Consider the following 20,125-nt stretch of genomic DNA (forward strand, 5'->3'; position numbering starts at 1 on the left):
TAAAACTAAGTGAAGTTTTAGAATAGAGGTGTGTATGTGGACCACTCGTGGTGTATTTGTGACAAGTTTAAGTAATTATCAGAGATGTTTAACAGTAGAGGTTTTCTGATGGGCTTACGGATCGTGTTAGCAAGAACTCGTTGTCCTGGGGTCTGATAAAAGGCAGAGACATCACAAGACAACACAGCATTGCTGTTTTTAAGCCCCCAAATGAAGATGAATAAACAGGAGCCTTTGGGCTTTTGGAGGAGCGGGATATCCTTAAATTCCTTTCACTTTTACCAATTCCTCTTTGAAATTTACAAATTCCAAAGAATTTCCATCTTTGGGGTAAAAATACAGCAAATCTACTTGTATCCATGCTGTTGCCTCAGCCAGGTACTGGGATAATGATCAAGTCTGTAATTCAGCTTAAGGGATCTGTAGGTCTGTGTGCTGATAATGCTGTGCTGCAAAATGTTTATCATTGGTGGCAGACTAAGCTCACCATTACAGAAGGCTCTGGCTTCTGGTTGTATTCTGTTTTTAGTTGAAAATACATGATGAGAGATTCCAGTGTGCTTTTTGCTTTTCAAAAACACATTGTCTTCCTCTCACTCTTAGTACTTCCCCCAAAAATAATTTTAAATTGTCATTTTCCAATGTAACTTGTTAATCTTTTCAGGAAATGTGTAGTACCACCTTTTAGTTAAAATATAGTTGCAAATATTAGTAGAGTATAATACAATATAGAGTGTGTGGGCAAAAACTGATTTTTTAAGGCTGTCTTCTGTTAGTAAAGAGATGGAAGATGGAGCTTGATTTAGCTAATATATTTATCTGATTTTCTTTTCCACCACTCTCCTCTCCCGTCTCCCGTTATTCTCTCATTTTTCCTTCCTTCCTCATTAACTCTACCTGTAACATACGGAAAATTTGACTCCTCAGCATAAAGCTAGCATTCGAAATATTTTTTGTTCTTCCCATTGTCAGCACATCTAGATGTGATGATAAGCTTCGTTATAGCATCATAATATTGGTTTGGTGATTTTATTTTAGTTTCTGATAGTGCTTTTATCTGAAATTGGCTGAAATCTTTTTTTTTCTAATACTCATTCTTCCTTTCCCTCTTTGCTCATTGCTACTTCTTTTTCAGTCTGAAATGGGAGTATGGTTTTCACAAAAGTATGTAAAAGAGTTAAAGTATGGGGACTGACTCACTGTGGAACAGCTTGTACTGCAAAGTCTTGTTGGCACATCTACCATTCAGTTAGTTTGTAATTAAGAATACTTTTAAGGCTTTTTTGTCTATTTACTTCAGTAACTTATGACTTGTACCACATTCCTCTGCATTTCACCCCTAAGTAAAAGCGCAGCCTTCTGTGTCTGACTGTGGTTTTATGATGTCAATGACCCTTTAGCTACACATTCAGTAAATCCAAATTCTAGCTCTTAGTGAGCATCCCTTAATGGTGTTCTGGAATTTGGTAGACCTGAGCTCATGCAGTGCACATCAATATTCTCTTATTGTCTCTCAGCATTTAGTTTAGAAAACACTAAAACCTTTATTTACATAAGGGCCACTTGCAAAGATGTCAGAAAGGGAAGTTGTGCTCAGAGAATTGGATGAGCAGCTTCACTGTAAGTGTATGCCATGTGGCTATTTTTCTTGCTTGTTGTTTTGTTTTTTGATAGTGTGTTTATAAATCACAGAACAAGCAGTCTGTCTAGACTGCTAACATGTGACTGGTAACGTTTTCCTGCTAATACTGAGAAAATAGGGGTTGCTTATGAAAACAGAACAGTTTGTGGCAGTGTTTCTTTTAAGTTCCTGTGTTAAGCCTGCAGATTTGGAACACATTGTTGCTTCGCTAATACACGGGAAGTTACAGTACAGAAATCCCTCGCTGACCTTCTTAAATTAATCTCTCCAGCATTAGTTATTTCCTTATTTTCGGTGAGAAGACAGCAGAGTTTAAATCTGTGCAGCATATTTATCTGTGAAGATTGGTGCTCATAAAAAATGCATTGCAATCTAAACTAAAATCAAATCATCTTCATAGAAAGGAAAGATATTTCTGCTTTGGGATTTCTGCTGTATGTGGTTGCCGTATATACGTGTGTGTAAATGACTGCTGAGAAAGCTGCTGTGAAATAAGATCCTAGCCCTAGATTTCACCCTCTGGAGCTTTTGCAACTGTTTGAAGCCAAGCTTTCAGATCTTGGGAATTCTCAGTCTTTATTTTGTTTTTGAAAGGCTGTTTACTTTCCTCAATCATTTTCTAACCTATTTTTCTCTATGGAAATACTCTGAATTGTTTATAAACATGAATGCTCTCTATATTTTACTGAAAAGTTATTTTATTATCATGATCTTGCAAGTATATCTGCATTTGCTCTGTGGTAATGTTCAAAGGTAACTGTTTTTATCTGAACTGTAACTGGTGCTATTTTTTTTTTTTTGCTTGAAATGCATTGTAGCACTGAACAAAGATTAAGATTTTGGGGTGGTTATTGTGTTCAGTTTGCCTTTCTCATTGCTACGTCCCATGCTTCAGTCAAACAAAATTTCAAATTCAGATGAGGAAAATGGATCGGCACAACCATTACATGTCTGTTGCAATCAGTGCAATTCTTTGTGGTGTGACCAAAGTCTCCGGCTTTTAATTGTGTTGTGAATCATAATCTTATGGTCTGTGAGTGTAAGCAACACTTGCAAATTTCACATCCATGTGGATAGTGAGTAGGAAGCTTTTAAAGGATGTGCCTTTGACTTCTGCAGAAAGTATGCTCAGTGAAGAAAGAGAACACTCAGCTAAATTCAGCATTTGCCTGTTCCTAGGTAAACTATGACAATAGTTTATCCACTGGTAGACAGTTTCTTGTTAAATGGTATTTTCTTTAAACTGATATTTCTAGTGGTTTCTTTAAAGGCAAAAAAATGCAGCAAGGTATGTGTGTATACAAATATATATTCCTTCTACATAGTCCTACAGACTGAAGAAGGTAAGGTAGTAAAATTCAGAATCACCTTGTGTTGATCAAATTTATATTAATGAATACTGCAGGTTTCAGCACACAAAAGTTGTATTATTATTGCTGGAACAGAGGCTTGTTTTCTTTTTTCTTTAGTTTTGCACATCATCCAACAAAATGGGTCCTAAAGCTTTAACTTTAAGTACATAATATAAGTAAATATGGACTTTGCGTGAGATTCCATAAATAAAGCTTTGTGCTTTCTTATGGTATTTTCTGATATTGAGAAGGAAGTAAATGTAAACGAAAAGACATAAGTCTGTTGAATAACGTTTTTAAATCAACAGCAAAATACCAACTTGTTTCTCTTAAAAAAATATATCCATGTAAACATTCTTTAAAACTCAGTTTTAAAGTTTCCATGGAGACAAAAGCTGCAGAAGTTGGCTGTATCATGAAACAGGAATGTTTCTGAGAAAATAACATTTTCATGCACTCAGAGGTATTTGAGTTCAACTGTACTATTCTTAGGTTCTGCCTTTTATGCTGTCTGATGAAAAAAACCCAAACCTACATAGCTGAAGACTGCACAAACGTTTTTAAATGCTCCCAAGAAAAAAGGCTAGGCATTTGTAGGTTCAGCCTGGGTAAGTGGCAGCCATTTAATGAAGTACTCTGCAGTCATAACTTTTAAGAAATGTGCTTTTGAAGCTAACAGTGGCTCGGGCTATAACATTAATGTGGCCAGCTGGTCTAGAGAAGAGATTATTCCCTCCTGTGCAGTTTTGGTTAAACCATGCTAGTTGGGATCCTCTCATACAAGACAGACATGAGCGACTGGATGGCAATTCAGCAGAAGACCCCGAACTGGTTGGCCTGTGGAGTGAAGCCGAGGCAGTGGGCCTAGGTCAACCTGGGGAGGGGGCTAACGGGCATCTGCCTGTACCTGCAAGATGGTCAGTGCCATTAATTAACATAACAAGAAATGAAACAAGAGAGGCTGCATCTGAATGTAAGGAAAAACCTGAGGACAGTCAGGCGTTGTCCGCTGGAGCTGTACAGCCTCTATCACTGGAGATTTTTAAAGCCTGACTGGATGAGCTCTGAGTAAGCCTATCTGACCTTATGGCTGGTGCAGGAGGTTGGACTTAGAGACCTTCTGAGGTCCTTTTCAATGTGGATGACTGATTCTGTGAATGATTGATCCAGATTTTGCACAAAGCAAATGCTGGTGTAACAAAAAATTTAATTAGACTATATTGTGTCGCATCTTATCCAACATATTTCTTGTGATTTGCCAGCTGCATTTTGAGAGCAATGGTAAAGCATGCTTAGCTTTTGGAATAAGCAGGAGAGGTGGGTCCAGCTGGAAGAAAACCAGTTGCAATAATCCCAGTTTGGATTTTTTTTTTTGTTTTATTGGAGTATTACAGGCTGTCCAGACTCAATAGTCTGGCCAGGTAGGGCTGGGGGTGAAACTGTGAAGAGTAACAGATACACTGGCTGCTCTGAAAGTAGTGCCTCCGAATTTATTATATCAGCTCATGGTGTCAGAGGCGGATGATATGGCAGTAGAGGCTGAACCTTGAAACCAGTTTTCTGTTATATGTTGTTGCTGTGTGACAGATGGCAGCAGAGGGGCAGTCTGACACAATGATGTCTGACATGGAAGTGCATATGAAGCAAAGGTGTGGAATTGAATTCCTCCATGTGGAAAAAATGGCACCCATTAGTATTCATCAACACTTGCTGAACGTTTATGGAGACTGAACAGTATATGTGAGCACAGTGAGGCAGTGGATGATGTGTTTCCTCAGTGGTGACAGTGATGTGAAAGACAAATCATGTTCTGGAAAGCCGTGCACAGCTGTCATGTCACAAAATGAAGACTGTCTCAGTCAGCTTCTCTGTGCGAATTGTCGGATTATGGCCAGGGGACTATATACAGAGCTGGATATTGGCTTCAGTGCATTGGAAACAATGGTGGCAACACTTGAGTATCAAACAGAAGGAACGCTGCAAGCAAGTTTGTTGGGATCTATTGAACCAATGTGAGGCTGAAGATGGCAGTTTCCTGTCGTCGTTATTGGTGACAATACTGTCCTACCAGACCAACCATATAGTCTGGATTTGGCACCTTCTGACTTCTATCTGTTTGGATCAATGAAAGTGGACTGCATGGGCAACATTTCCCTAGCACCATTGCCATCATAGCAGCTGTGAAACAGTGGGTCACCTCTGCTGGTGCAGATTTTCATTAGCATGGCATGCAGGTTCTTTTTCATCACTGATGAAAATGCATAGCTAATGGTGTGACTGTATTGAGAAATAGTGCTTTGTAGCTGGGAATTTGCTCTATCAAACAGTGTTGTTGTATTGTTTGTATCTATTGTAGTTTCCATGGAAATAAATAGGAGGAATTACTTTCTGAGTCACATACATGTAACACTTGTGTACAACTTACCATTTCTGAGTCCTCTGCTTTTTCCCATGTTCCATGTCTCTTAATGCATAAATGTTATGGTTATGTATATATCTAGATATGTACATATCTACTAGATATATATGTATCTAGTAGAAAATTACCCAAACCATGGAAAGCTTGAATTTTCCAAAGTTTTCCATTCATGAAAGTGACAAGTTCTCCTAGAGGTTGTCCATGATGAAGCTAGTATCAAATAGGAATTTTTCAAAGAGTAATTTCTCTTTCAATGGTTCTTGTACCCACTTTTACTCCAAAATAAGAGTTCTCTGCATCTCTCTACTGTCACTGTTGTTATTTGTATCAGATGCAGTACTTGGCACCCTGCAGCTGACTGCAGAACAGAATTCTGAAAATGAAATTTGTCTGCTGGAACTTATAAGATCACTAAAATCAGTGTAGTCTAGAAAGAAATTTTCATAGAGTTAGGCAGGAAAAATGTCCCCTGGCATTTATCTTCCTGTCTTTGAAAAAGAATATTGATTAAATACTTATGTGGCAATGTTGACATTTGTTTAGCAAGAATCAATACAACATCACTCACATCTAATTTCAGTTCTAGGATATAGAATTTTATTGCTGTATGGACTAGGGTATACAGTATCATTTTTTCAAACTACAATCAGTCTTCTAGTTTGCATTGAGTTTTCAGTAATTTTATTAGATGATTAACTGCTCTTATCTAGTCTTTTCCTTTTTTTTTCTTGATACATTTCAGCCTTTTAATAAGCAATTATTTCATTCTTTTATATCTTGACAAAGGTACATCTAAAAATAAGATCAATATGAGATCTAATTTTCTGTAGTGTTGTTCAAAGTATCTGTTGTATTTGTTTTCTTACAGTGAACGATTTTTTTTAAGACTGAATAGAAATGGTTTGCCAAAATGTCCAGAAAAGCCTGAAAGACACTGTTCTCTTTTTGTGGTGAGTTATTCCTCTTCTCAATCCTTTTTATGCTGGGTATTTATGTAGTTGACTCAGTGGTGCTCCCTAAGCTTTTACTTTATTAGTTCTAATGGGTGGTTAACAGGTATTATTAAAATCCCAAGTTGAATGTTTTTTGGCAATATGTGGATGTATGTACTCCATGTGCAAATATATAGCAATCTTTTTCCTTTCAACAAAGACTTGTGACTTCTAGGCCCAAAATATGGTTTGTGCAGTGTTCTTTGTAACTTCAAGATATTAGGAGTTGCACAAAAGCACCATTACTCCTCAAGGCATGCATTGAATCTTTTCTGTCCTCTCCCATTTTGCTGCCTTACAACAAATTCTTGCCCATGATATTTTAGGACAGACATACTGAGTGCATGACCACCAATTTGAAGTGTTAAATAGATAATTTGTTAATTCTATATAAATGACCTCAGTGTTCATTTATTACTGTTACTGGCAATAAAAACAATGCATAAAGTTCTTTTAAAATATCACGTTTTAATCAGGAGGCAGAAATAATGAGGTTCTGATCTTGTGCAGGATTTGAGTAGCAGTGAACTAAGGAAGGACATCTATATCACTGTGCACATTATTCGAATAGGTAGGTATAACGGTCTGTGAGTAGAAATCTGACATTTGGTAGGTATATAACAGTGAAGAGAACCACTTGGGGTCAGCTTTGGGATCTGTTAGATTGGCAAAGTCTCTGTATAAATTTCATGAAGCAAATGCCTCTCTTCTAATGGGAAAATTGCCATGAATTTCTCAGCACTTTTTTGTGTTATTTTTCAAGTGTGCTGATGAGTTTTGATACAGTATTTTTTGTTAATATTGCAAAAGACAATTAGGGCATCATATGTGAACTGTACTAAAATGATGGAGTTGTCACTGGGGAGTCCATTCTTGTTACAAAGAGAGTAATTTCAAGCGCTGTTTGTTCATGGGAAACTTACCTAGAAATTAAATAGTATCTGATGAAATTGTTCAGATAAATTTTGTCTTCTTCCTGATCTCTTTGTAAAGAGGAGAAATACGTAAGAGAACAATGTCATGTAATAATTTTAATCCATGACGGTACAGGCAGATATTGTGTCCTCTGAAACAAAGCTGAAGAGTCAAAAAGTGTGCTGCATATGTATTTAAAGAAGTTAACCTCCTGGTTGTGCTGATTTGAAGCAAGATTCTTTGGATTTGCTTTTGAGATCTTAGATCTATTCCTTTTTTTCGCAAATGGTCTCCCTAGTTGCATCACTGCATTACTAAGTATATTTTCCTTTCTTTGCAAGGTATTTTGTTTTCAAATATGGTAGTTATAACTTGCACTGAGTTCAGAAACAATTTATTGTAGAGTAAATGCTGTTTGACAACTCGGATGATTTTTCCTTGGACTTTCATGATGTTGTAGTGTTTCACTGGAATATCAAAATAATTGCATTTTTATTGGCAAGGACTGAGAAAAAGTGTAGTAAATTGTGGTGTAATATGAGTTAATTTGAGGAGAGTAAATGCTTTAAAGAACAATGTGGCATAGAATTTTCCCTCCTGTGTAGTTATAAAATATATTCTCAGCCAAGTCTATATACAAATGACTGAAATGCTAAAAAGTTAAAATAACATTTATATGCCTTGTGGTGTGAAAGTGAACAATTACTCTTTTAGCTTCTGTGATGTATAGAATATACGGAGAAGGCATTGCCTGTGGCAAATACAGCCAGAGGCTTTTCTTGTCACAAGTTAAGACTTGGTAGGAAAGATACATAGCTACCAGAACATAATTGAATAAAATGGTTAGAAAGAGGGCAGTTTCATCTATCAGAAACACCACAAGAGGACTGATGAGTTGCATTTAAATAAAATAGAAAAATACTTTGTTTCAACTCCATTTTCCTTGACTGCCTTCTTTCTGTACCATAATTTGTTCTTCTGCCCTTTGTCATTTTTTCTCCCCGAGTTTCATCTCTCCTCGATTTCTGCAGTTTTATCCCCCTGCTAGCAAGTTGCCTGCTTGGAGGCAGCGTTTGATTTCTAAACTGTAGTGGTTCAGTCACAAGACCTCTCACATAAATCAGAAGTAACAACAGCCACAGTAAAATATTGTTATTGGACAGCAAATGGTGGACACTCTGTCATGTCTGAACACTAAATTTTATTTGGTGGTGTCTCAAGTAGAGCTGTCACTGAGTATCAGGAAGAGCTGCGGACTCGAGGTCATGAGAGGATGAGCAGTACCTCTGGTATTACGAGATGAACACATCATTAATGGGTTTCCTGAACCATTTGTTATCCTAATGTAGTGTAGACAGTGGTGGACTAGATTTGCGGAGTACACTTGGCACTACATACTCAGAGCTGTCACCATACAGAGCTGGATTGCTCCCTGCCTCCCTTCTGTGGTTTTAAGGGAGACAGTTTTGTACATTATGCATCAAATGTATATTTTGTTTGTCAGGGCGAATGGGAGCTGGAGAAAAGAAAAATGCCTGCAACGTACAATACAGACGGCCCTTCGGCTGCGCGGTCCTCAGTATTGCAGATTTGCTGGCAGGAGATTCAAAGGATGACCTCATCTTGAAAGTGTACATGTAAGGAATAGCTTTTATTTCATAACTATTGGAACTATTTCACAGTAGGTTTACATCAAAAACAATGGTTTTAAATGCGGTGTGAGTAAAAAAAGTGTAGTAGCTAATTTCTTTTTTTTCATCACAGTTTAGAAATTTTGGCTAGTTCTACAGATGTGTTGTAAAAAGGGATAGTGTTAAAAATGAAGATTGCATCCTTTCAGATCTTCTTGTATGTTTCAGCATTTATCACATCCTTGTAAGAGCTTCCGGAGCTCTCTCTTTGAAGCAATATGAAGTGTTTTCAAGGCTTGTTTAGACAGCTTGTGCTGCATAGGCAGCTAGCAGAAGTAATTTTAGAGAAAAAAGAAGGCAAGGTAGGTAAGTAATTGTTTAATGGACATAGCATAAGTGTAAGAGGCAGTTAATGCTGGGGAATGGAGGAGAATGAAAAATCAAAAATAGATCTTAAAATGAGTGGTTCGTGAAATAGTGGAGTTTGACAGTATTTGGAAAACAGTTCGTCTTTCTGTTTGTAGCAACACAGTGCATGTAATTTCCTGCTGATCTTGATCTGAGAGATTATAGTAAGAGCTGTTTTGTGCAGTGGCCTATTCTAATTACATAAACCTGGAAGCATTTTGTCAAGTGCGTGAGGAAGTTCTGACTCTCAGGGTTTGCACTCAAATGTTGAAGACGTGGAAGGCTTTTAGGCAGCCTTTCTCTTCTTCTCTGTACTCATACTGTGCTGAATTAGAGCTGCTGGAGATGATGCCGCAGAAAAACAATCAAGTGTGACAGTGAAAATGTTTGCTGGCTCTTACTAAGACTCCCAGGATGTTGAAGTCAAATAAGTGTTTGCTGTTGGATAACTAATTTTTAGATTTATATATCTGCCCATTATACCCTATTTTCTAAAATTCGCTGATTGTTTTTAAAATAACAGAAAAGAAAAAAGAAAAAAAAAAAAGAAAAAAAAAAAGAAGGGAAGAAGAAACATTATTGAAAAGCAGATTTAGTAAGACGAGGTCAAGTCTAAGCTGTTCACTTTTCAATGTGGCCTATTTTTCCTCATGGAAAAAGTGCTATTTTCCATTTATGTACTGAGATATAATTTGCTCTTTAATTGACTGTCTCTTGAAGATCTTATTCCATTTTAAATAACTTCAAGGTGTACAGTACAGATCTTTGTCTAAGACTAAATCTGAGTCCCGTGTGTCTTCCTGAGTGTCGTGGGACAGATATTCTGTGTATTTTGGAACTGAAGGATAGAATTATAGATGATGAACTTGCTCATGAGGAGTTCCAGAGCATAACTGCTCTTGTCGTTCTCCTGTCCTTTTCCACAAGTAGCAGATATTTCCATGAGGCATTTCTCAAATGATATGACTGCTCTCATACTTTCCATTGATCCAAGCAGTTTCTTGGGTCTTTATTTGCTCCCACTGACTTAGTTTTTTGAACAGAAAAGGATTCACATAGAGGTGTGTGGTGAAACTGGTCTGAAAATCTTGTGTTCCCATTTCAGAGTTAAAGAAGTTATCATTTTTATAGGTGCAACACAGAGAGTGACTGGTATCAGATTCATGAAAATATCATTAAAAAGCTGAATGCACGTTACAACTTGACTGGTTCCAATGCAGGTAAGTAATGCTTTTTATGTTTTTGTCTCCAAATGAAGTGGCTCTATTTTAGAAAATCTAATGTCATTCAAAGAAACAGTATTTCATATTCAGAAAAATACTTGTACTAGCTGAAAATATGTGCTATTATCTTTTGTATGCATATTTTAAAAAAAAATCATGGAAATTTCTTCAAGAAATTATATAAAATAAACTTGCTCTTTGCTGAAGAGCTACAATTTGCTGTGGAACTCTGTGTGTGGGGCCAATCAAAATATTGGTATGCATTGATTTGTACTTCCACTTTACATACATAAAATATCATAAAAAATTAGCTAGGTTCTACACACCTGTCTACAGAGCTAGTGCTCTCTGCATTTCTACTGGCCAACAGAGCAAGATGCAACGTTGATGTTCAGGGACTTACCAGTAGCCTTCCATATTTAATTGTCTGTCGCCAGGTGTCATCAAAGTAAATTCAACTTGAAAACTTAGGAATTGAGTGATGACTGACCTTTGCTAATGTCAGGTGATGGCTTAAACCAAAGGAGATGCTGGATTTGCTTCTTTTTGGTTTTTGGAATGCCAGCTTGTTAACTTTTTTGTAGTGCTGTTGTCCAGGAAAACGGTCAAACCTAAAGGGAAACCAGAAATGAAAGCTTACAAATCTGTTGTGCTTCTATTCAAATACTATTTTGCTCCAGTGAAACACTCGTTATTTGAAATATGAATATGGAAAAATCTCAAATGAATTCAATTTCCTAAGTTGCACTGTGGTTATAATCCCATGTAGTAAGCCTCATGCTCTTTTGACTTGATTTAAAGCATAATGTTTATCTTGCAAATGTATATTCAGCAGTCTTTAGTGGATGTCTAAGAAGCACATAAAAGCTCCTGATATTTATCAAGACTGAAATTGTGTATTTAATCAATCTAATCCTATTATTTTATTATTTCTATTTTTGCGGAGTCTAGCCACATACATGCATATATTTAAGGTTTACAATGTAGAGCGTCGTACTACAATTATTAAAATAATATAGTGAAAATATAAAAGCACATTACTAAAAATTGATATCTTTATTTACTGTTAAAAATGATAACACGTCTTTTCTGCATAATCAGTCTAGAGATAAAGGTGATGTTTTGAATTTTTAGAAAATTGGAGCATACCTTTTGACTCTACTTGCAAAGCTATGGAACATTTTAAAAATACATAATTCAAAACCTGTACAAATACCTTTTCTGAATATTAGATGGGAAGTCCAACATGTGTGATAAAGAATGCATGCATTTCGGTTTCTAAATAGGTACATTGCTTCTGGCATTAATCAAGTTTCATGTTTTGCAAAAGGTGGCTTGTTGTTTATAAATGAGGTTTTCTGCGTAAATATTGCTATGAAACATTTAACTTGTCCATCTATGTCCTCACTTGAAAAAGAAAAATAGAAAGAGTTGCTAATTTCTGAATAGGCAGTTAGAGTAGTATAATGTGGCATGCTGTATGCTCCTAAGTGATTCTTATCGGCAGTGGCATAATTCAGGTTATAAGGCTAGTGTGTGCTTGCAGCCCAGAAGGCCAGCTTTATCTTGGGCTGCATCAAAAAGAGGGGTGTCCAGTAGGGAGATGGAAGTGATTGTCCACCTCTACTCTGCCCTTGTGTGACCCCATCTGGAGTACTGTATCCAGACTGGGGGCCCCCAGCACAAGATGCAGAGCTGTTGGAGTTCAGAAGGGGGCCACAAAAGTGATCAGAGAGCTGGAGCACCTCTGCTATGAAGACAGGCTGAGGGAGCTGAGCTTGTTCAGTGCGGAGAAGACCTCAGGGAGACTTCATTGCTGCCTGTCAGAATGTAAAGAGCTTATAAACAGGGGGGAAACCAACCTTTTACATTTTCTGATAGTGATAGGACAAAGGGGAATGATTTGAAACTTTAGAGGAGAGACTTAGATTAGATGTTAGGAAATTCTTTACTCAGAGGGTGGTGAGGCACTGGCACAGGCTGCAAAGGGAAGCTGTGGATGCCCCATTTGTGGAGGTGTTGGGTAGGGAGGTGTTGGAAGGCCAGGTTGGATGGGCCCTTGGGCAGCTTGATCTGGTGAGTAGCAGTCCTGCCCATGGCAGGAAGTTGGAACTAGATGGTCTGTAAAGTTCCTTCCAACACAAGCTGTTCTGTGATTCTCATTCTCATGAAATAGAAGTTCATAGCTAAATACCCTTTTGTCCTTGGAGACATTCAATAAATTTAAATTCCCTTAATTAAGTAATTATCAACATAAAAGACGTGTAGGACATGACTTTTTTCCAGCTTGCAAGTGCTGGAAAATAAAGCTAGCGCATTCAATACCAGCTACGTTTTGATAAAGGGATGTCTGGAGAGGGAAGCAAGAGTAGCACTTGCAGAGGCTGGAGAGGGAAAGAGGATGTAAGTAGTAGTGCCACTTCGAGTACTGAGTGACTAAAACACAAGCTATGAAAGGTTATTTACATCACACATGTGAAACTTGTTCCTCTGTGACTGCTTAGAAGCCTGAAAACACTTGAAAGACTTCAGCAATATGTTCAGATACTTCTGCTGACACCTCATGGAAAATGTTGATGTTACACTGGTATGTATTTTCCCTTTGCCGTCTCTGCAATTTGAATGACTGGTTCTGAAGGCTCTTTAGACTTATCTGCTATCATATATATGTGAAAAAGGGGGAGAAAAGAGTGAATCTGTTATGGGACACACAGGTTTTTTACTGTCTCGAGATCTGTTGTAGGGAGAAGTCAAACTTAAGAAAGCTTGAACATTTGGCTTTTTAAAGTCACTTTAAAAAGACTTAAGAACTGAAACACAATCAGCACACAAGGGCAAAAATTCATCAGACTGTTATCTGTGTTCTGGGCTTACTTCCTCTGAAGTTTTTGTCCTGTACAGTTTCTTCCAGCTCAGCAGATTCATATACAGTTTTAGTCTCCAGAAATGACTGTCTCTCACTACTGAAATAGTTATATATCCATATTATTCCTCGGCAAAAAAATGTCTTCCAGTTTTTGGGGAAAACAGAAAACAAACCCAAACTGTACTTGTCTTACATGTGAAAAACAAATGGTCATTCTATAGCTTTTCTATTTAACATTCAAAATCCCACCCACCCAAAAAGTGCTTTTTTCCACTTAAGCTCATGGCAATTTTTACTTCTTGTGTAGGATCTTCTTGAATCTTCTCAGCTTGCATCTACATTAAAAGCAAGGGCCAAATAAAGACAAAAGTATTAAAGACTCATCACTTTGCTTTTCAGGGCAAAAATATGTGGAAAATGAGTATTTCTATTAGAAGTTCATACCCAATTACTCCAATCTTGCATTGAAAATACCACATTTGTATTTATCAGTCTGTAGGACAAGAAGCAGTGAAATGTATAGTGCAGATGCAGAAAACAGTTCAGTTCCTTGCTTATCTCGAATCGTATCAAATTGTCCTTTATTTCCTTTTTGTTGTTTTCTTCATTAGTTCATTCAGATCTGGGCAGTTCCAGTTTATTCAGCTGCTATGCTGAGGCTACAAAAAGTAAACATATTTGTTTACTGCATGTCACTTTACTGCACATTTATTATATTTTTATTTTAATTGTCTGAATTTCAGAATGAAAAAACTGCAGTAAATTGTAAAGGAAAAAAGGCCAATTTCATACTGGTTTTAACTGAAATAAAAGTTTCAAAATGATTGTATAATTTCAGATAAATTAAATATTCAATGCCTGTGGTGGCATAATCATAAGTAATAGTATATTTTAGGTAGTGGAGCCTAGCCAAAGATTTTGTTTTCACATCGAAACTTGGGATTTTGTCAAATGTAATATTTTTTTTTTTTAGGGTTTGCAGTGTAGGTTGTGGTAGCAGATGTTATTCTCTGGCTGTGTGGCTGTCAAACTATATTCTGGACCTTTCTTAGGTCTTTATTAAGTAAGTAGGATGTGGGCTGCTTTCCTCTTTAGTAAATGAGGAACTGGTGTGCAAAGTGCCTTGTAAACTGTTATTGATCATATAATAAATGCTTCATTTGCCTACAGAATTACTATGTGTGAGTGAACCTGTTGAATTTAAAGTGCATTTTAGGATAAGGGGCAAGGGAGCAAGGCCAAATCTGGTTGTCACTGAATATTTTTTTTATACAGTAATACATAAATAAAAATCAGTGAGTGCAACTCTGATTTTCATGGTTATGCAAAGTCTTGTATTTCTTCTCTTTCTTTTTAGTAACAGTTTATCATGCTTAACCTTATATTCTTGCTTACGCTACCACATTTTTTATCCAGTTCTGTATACTCTTGAAGTATAATTAAATACAGCATACTATGATGGAATGAATCTCCTTGAATAGAGTAGTCCTCTGGGATCTGAATATGGAGGTTTTGATCTGAAAAAATCACCCATTTAAACAGTGATCGTTCTTAATGTAATCCCTACTTAAACACCATCGACATCTCAAAAGTTCCTCCTCTAGTATAAGGTGTCTTCCTGTAGACACCTAAAAGTGTGTTATTTCTGCCACTGCTTGAAGCTGAAAGCGCGTCTCAATACTGGCTCCATCAGGGTATGCATGGTCTGTATGTATGCATGGATGTAGCTGCCTGAGCACTGGGTAGAAAAAAAATGCTGGAGCTGATTGCTGTGGCTCATGTGCTCGTGTTACTTCAGGAAATATATAATTATTCACTTACTTTTCCATAAAAATAATTTACTCCCGTGAAGAAAATGTCTTGGTTCAGACTCTGACTTGGAAAAGGATTTTCAGTCCATCTCCCATGTCCCAGATGAGAAGGCTAATCACTTGACTTCTCAGACTTCCCTGCAGCAACTCTTCAGATTTGTGTAAGATCAGAAAATTGTACCACAGGGGAAGTAAAAATGGCTCTAAAGCATGCAGAATATTGCATGATTTTTCATAAATGTGTTCTATATTCACATTGTCTTAGCAAATCCCAGGGAGGAGACATTTAAGCCCTGACCTTCTGTTACATGAGAATTTTCTCCCTAACGAATTATCTTAAAAAAAGCATCTTAAAAATTATTAAAAATATACTTGCAACTTCTTCCTCCCTCTCCTTAGAAAAAACAGACTGAATTGCTTTGTTTTCCTTTAAAGGGATCCAAGACATTCCTTCTTGGACCACTCTCTACTTGAGGTTCCTGATGTTTTCATGTGTAAGCTCCTCTGTAAATGCCAATTTATTCCTTTATATCAAGTCTTTACAAGCTGCATGATCCTGATGCAGTAATTCTGAAGAGATAAGGCAAGGACACATGTGCTTTTCACCTGCTACAACAAAGGTGAAAATCCTTTCAGATCCTATAGCAATTAAAGTACTGGTGTAAGAATTTAAAAATATGTATCTAGCTGCTGCAGATTTAGACACTTACGTGGATTCCACAAAAATAATAAATGTAATGGGAAGATCTTTTCCTGTGCTGTTATCTTGGACTGCTCTGATGAATAAGAGAAGGGTGATGTAACCTAATTGTGTGTTTACTGAGTGCAGTATGGTGGTAGCAATGCCAAACTGCATTGCAACTCCACTGACAACACTGGTAACTACATATTAATTTTAATTGATGGGAGGGCCTTAAACTTTAGAGGAGATATGTTGAAAATAGTGGAATTTCTCTTACCATTCCTGTCACAAGTGTGATTTTTTTTTTCCCATTTGTTTTTTATTTTCAATATGGTGGCCAGTTTTAATTTTTCTTCTGTTGCGTTATGTGTCAAAATACAGTTCTGGATAAAGCTACGTAAGTCATGCCCTCTTGCATATAGTTTAGATCATAAAAACAGTAAAATGAGAAATAACTGTATTGTATATCATAAGAGGAAGAAATAAATATTTAATATCATAAGAGGAAGAAATAAATATTTATTTTAAATACAGCAGAAGCAATATCTGAATGGGGAGGCTGTCCTGAAGACAAATCCAGGTTGTGGTTTGATTTTTAAAAGGCTATCCTAAGCATGACAGCCATTAACTTAAATGCTTTTTCTTTAAAACAGAAAAGTGTACAGATATATTCTACAAATATATGGTTTACTGTCATTAATAAATTGAAACTTGTTCCTGTGATACATGTGCAAAAATCTGCAGGCGTAGCATCATCTAAAGGTCTTGTGGTCTGGCCCCAACTCAGAGCAAAACTAGCTTCTGTCTTTGTGGAATCTCTTTTGAAGTTCAGGGAGATTGCTCATTAAAGGCAAATTTTGTTACACTACTATCATTTTAATTCAAGCAGACCAAAGTAAGTTTCATAAAGCAGACCACCTAGTTGAGGGGAACTGTTGTAACCTCACATATTTGCTTTCCCAAGTATAATATTGGTTTGTACTGAAACTCAGTTTATCTCAGTGTTCACATAAGACGTGGGTAGAGGAGGTGAGCCACAAGAAGACAGTCTCAGAGAAAGAGTCCATCTGGTAAGATGCAAGCTCTGAGACAAGTGTGGCACTGGGGGCATTTGAGTAGGAACAGGAGTGTGTGCTCAGGGACAGTCTTCATCTTCCTGCACCTCCCTGCTTTCAGCAGCCTCTTGACAATCCAATAATATATTTTCTCCATGGTTACCATCAAACAATATGATATTAAAGAAGCAGGTAGAAGGCAGTATACTTTGACTGTTTCATCTTCTGTTTTACCAAAGGTTAGCTTTGGCTTAAAAATTATATGATTCAGTGGGGAAGTCTTTTGGAGTCATTTACTTTCCAGTGCTGAAACTGTGGAAGCTTCATGAGAAGCATCGTTTATTAGCTCGGTGTAAGAGTTTATAGAACACGTATTTCTATGGCAACACTGTGACAACTTCACACAGTATTTTCTGGATACAAGATGTAGTGCATCCTCAGAGGTGTTCAAGAAATGTTTAGATGTTGTAATGAGGGACATGGTTTAGTGGAAAAATATTGGTGGTAGGTGAACTGGATGATCTTGGAGGTCTTTTCCAACCTTGGTGGTTCTATGATTCAGCATGACAGTACCCCAGCAGCTCACAGTATTAGCCCACTTGGAGTTGTTGCGAGGAAACCTTCTCCTGAGTTAGTGTGAGTGATGGGTGAGAAACAATGTGTTAATGTCCTTATGGAAGCATCTACTGCTGTTAGTCACAGGGAGGAAGTTTGGGCTCGTGGTGGAGAGAGGAAGGGAGGGAAATGAGGAAGAATGAGGGCAGGAGTGGTGATGTGCTTAAAAGAGGAGAAACAGAACAAAATAGACAACCAGGTAACTCCTGAGCTTATGGTTCATCACATTCAGCTTCAACCTACATCTTTAGTATCAAAAGGCCTGTTAGTATCTAAATGGAGGATATAAGAAGGAGACAGACTATACCTAGTAGGGTCTATCATGAAAGCACAAGGGGAAATGGTTCCAAATTAAAAGAGATTTAGACTGTATGTAGAGAAAAAGCTTTTTAAGATAAAAGTAGTGAAGCTCTGAAACAGGTTGCCCAGATTGGTGGTAGGTGCTCTGTCCCCGGAGATGTTCATGGTCAGGTTCTGAGCAACCTGATGTAGCTGTAGGTGTCCCAGTTCACTGCAGGAGAGTTGAACTAAATGACCTGTAAGGGTCTCTTCCAACTCAAATGATTCTATGATTCTATGATTTGTGCTCAGCTGAGAGCAGTGTTTGTCTCTTCTCTGCAGGGTGCCCAGATGTGTCATCAGTTCTCTGAAATGTTTTCTGTAGCTATACATAGCTAACATTTCACAGCAAATATATTTATTTAATTACTTTACTTCTATGGCAATCTATTGATTTGCCAGTTTTAATGTTTTGTTACGTTTTGTGACAAGGAGACTGCGTATTCTGTTGTGATGTGTTTAAGAATTAGTTGTCATTGAAGGCTGATATTTGAAATACATTTAAAATAAGAACTGCAGTTGTATGTGCTTCATCGTAAGTATATAATGAATTAAGGCATTCCATTTTGTTCTAAACAAATGCAAAAGCTGAAAGATTAAATGTAGAAAGATTAAATAATTTACTCAAGTTGTTACTCAAGTTCATTTAGGCTTGAATAACAGCTATGAAATAATGAAAAGCCAGTTTTAATGAAAGTTTTTAGACAAAAATTTGCAGATTTTTCTTTTTTCAGGTACATTTTAGCAGAATGCCTGACACTGTTCAGCAATTGAATATTAAACCCCTTCTTCCAAATTGAAGTGTAACCAATATCTATTTCCTAGTCTAGCATACAGTGTTAATTGCAGTAGCTTTGGGAAAAGATATTGATCCTTAAAGGTGTCAGACTCATAAATCGATCAGATATAAATTTGTATGTTTATATGGCAGTCTGAGCTTGTCTTGTTGTCTCTGAAGGTTCTAGATTTACCGAAAGGAAAACATAAGTCAGATTCAGGATATTTTTTTGGTGTAGAGATCCATAAGTGTCCTTTCTAACTATCTAAGGAAAAATTGGAGGCAAATGGATGAGGCCAGGCTCTTCTCAGTGATATATAGCAATAAGACAAGGAGCAGGCCTAAAACTTGAACACTGGAAGTTGCATAAAAACTTGTGGAAGAACTTCTTTATAGGAGGAATGACGGAGTGCTGGAACAGATTTCCCAGAGAGGTTGTGAAGTCTCCTTCTATGGAGATATTCAAGACCCATCTGGATGCCTACTTGTGCAACCTATGTGGGGAATTTGCTTTAACAGGGGGATTGGAGTCAACAGTCTCTTGAGGTCCCTTCCAACTCCTTCAATTCCGTGATTCTGTGATTCACACAGCATGACTATGACTTGCAGACTTTGCTGAAGATGAGCGCTTTAGAAAAATTAAATTCAAATTGTATTGTTGGACAAAAACTTCTCCAAAAGCTGTTCCAAAAAGCTGTTTCTGCTTGTTAGTAATAAATGCCATCTTTGACTACCTTATGCTTATCTACTGAAAGAATAACAAGTCTTAAGACAGCTTCAAATGATAAAATTAATGAAACATACACACAAGATTTTATCTCCTCCAGTGGTTTTAGTTACAAATTCATTACTAACATTACCTGGGCTTTTTGGTTGTGAGGATTTGTTTTTAACACTTTCTATAGGTTTGAGTTAAATGTTGCTTGTTTCTTTATTTGAAACAAGACGTAATTGGAATGCAAGTATCTAAATTAATTAGGCATTTATTTTGTTCATTCAGAGTAACTGTAACAAGGCTGGTGGAGATTGAATTTACCTCTCTTTTTCTGTCTGCTCCCAGACTGTAATTTGTGGGATTTACAACAAAGATTTTACTGTGACCAAATTTCATGAGATTTAGACAATTATTTTACCTAAATTACATTGAATTAATAATTAATTTTGTTTTCCAATTATAATACGGAAATCTACTGATTTCTTTGCAGTTGTAATTTGGATAGTTTAAATACGAACAAATATGTGAACACCTGTATGCTTTCTGAATACTTTTAACACCCTTACGCAGCTTAATTTGAACAGATGCTTTATTTCATTGTCTTTCTTAAAATACAAACACTGCTGAATACTTTTCTGTCTGACTTTTGACTTTATTGTTTGTCGGTATTTTCCTTTCCTTT

General features: G+C 36.9%; 1 protein-coding gene across 2 annotated transcripts in view; it reads left to right on the forward strand.

Moving 5' to 3' along the window:
- Positions 1 to 20,125, forward strand: part of DOCK4 (dedicator of cytokinesis 4) — a 238,741-nt gene that overhangs the window by 109,032 nt on the left and 109,584 nt on the right. For both annotated transcript variants that reach the window (XM_042815926.1, XM_042815927.1), the window contains exons 9-12: positions 6,282 to 6,363; positions 6,916 to 6,976; positions 8,825 to 8,957; positions 10,491 to 10,579. In XM_042815926.1, the coding sequence (XP_042671860.1) occupies positions 6,282 to 6,363; positions 6,916 to 6,976; positions 8,825 to 8,957; positions 10,491 to 10,579 (365 nt within the window). The remainder of the gene's footprint in view (positions 1 to 6,281; positions 6,364 to 6,915; positions 6,977 to 8,824; positions 8,958 to 10,490; positions 10,580 to 20,125) is intronic.

Source organism: Centrocercus urophasianus, unplaced genomic scaffold, assembly GCF_019232065.1.
Source record: "Centrocercus urophasianus isolate 14NV4802_14NV808 unplaced genomic scaffold, USGS_Curo_1.0 seq_15, whole genome shotgun sequence".
Taxonomy (NCBI): domain Eukaryota; kingdom Metazoa; phylum Chordata; class Aves; order Galliformes; family Phasianidae; genus Centrocercus; species Centrocercus urophasianus.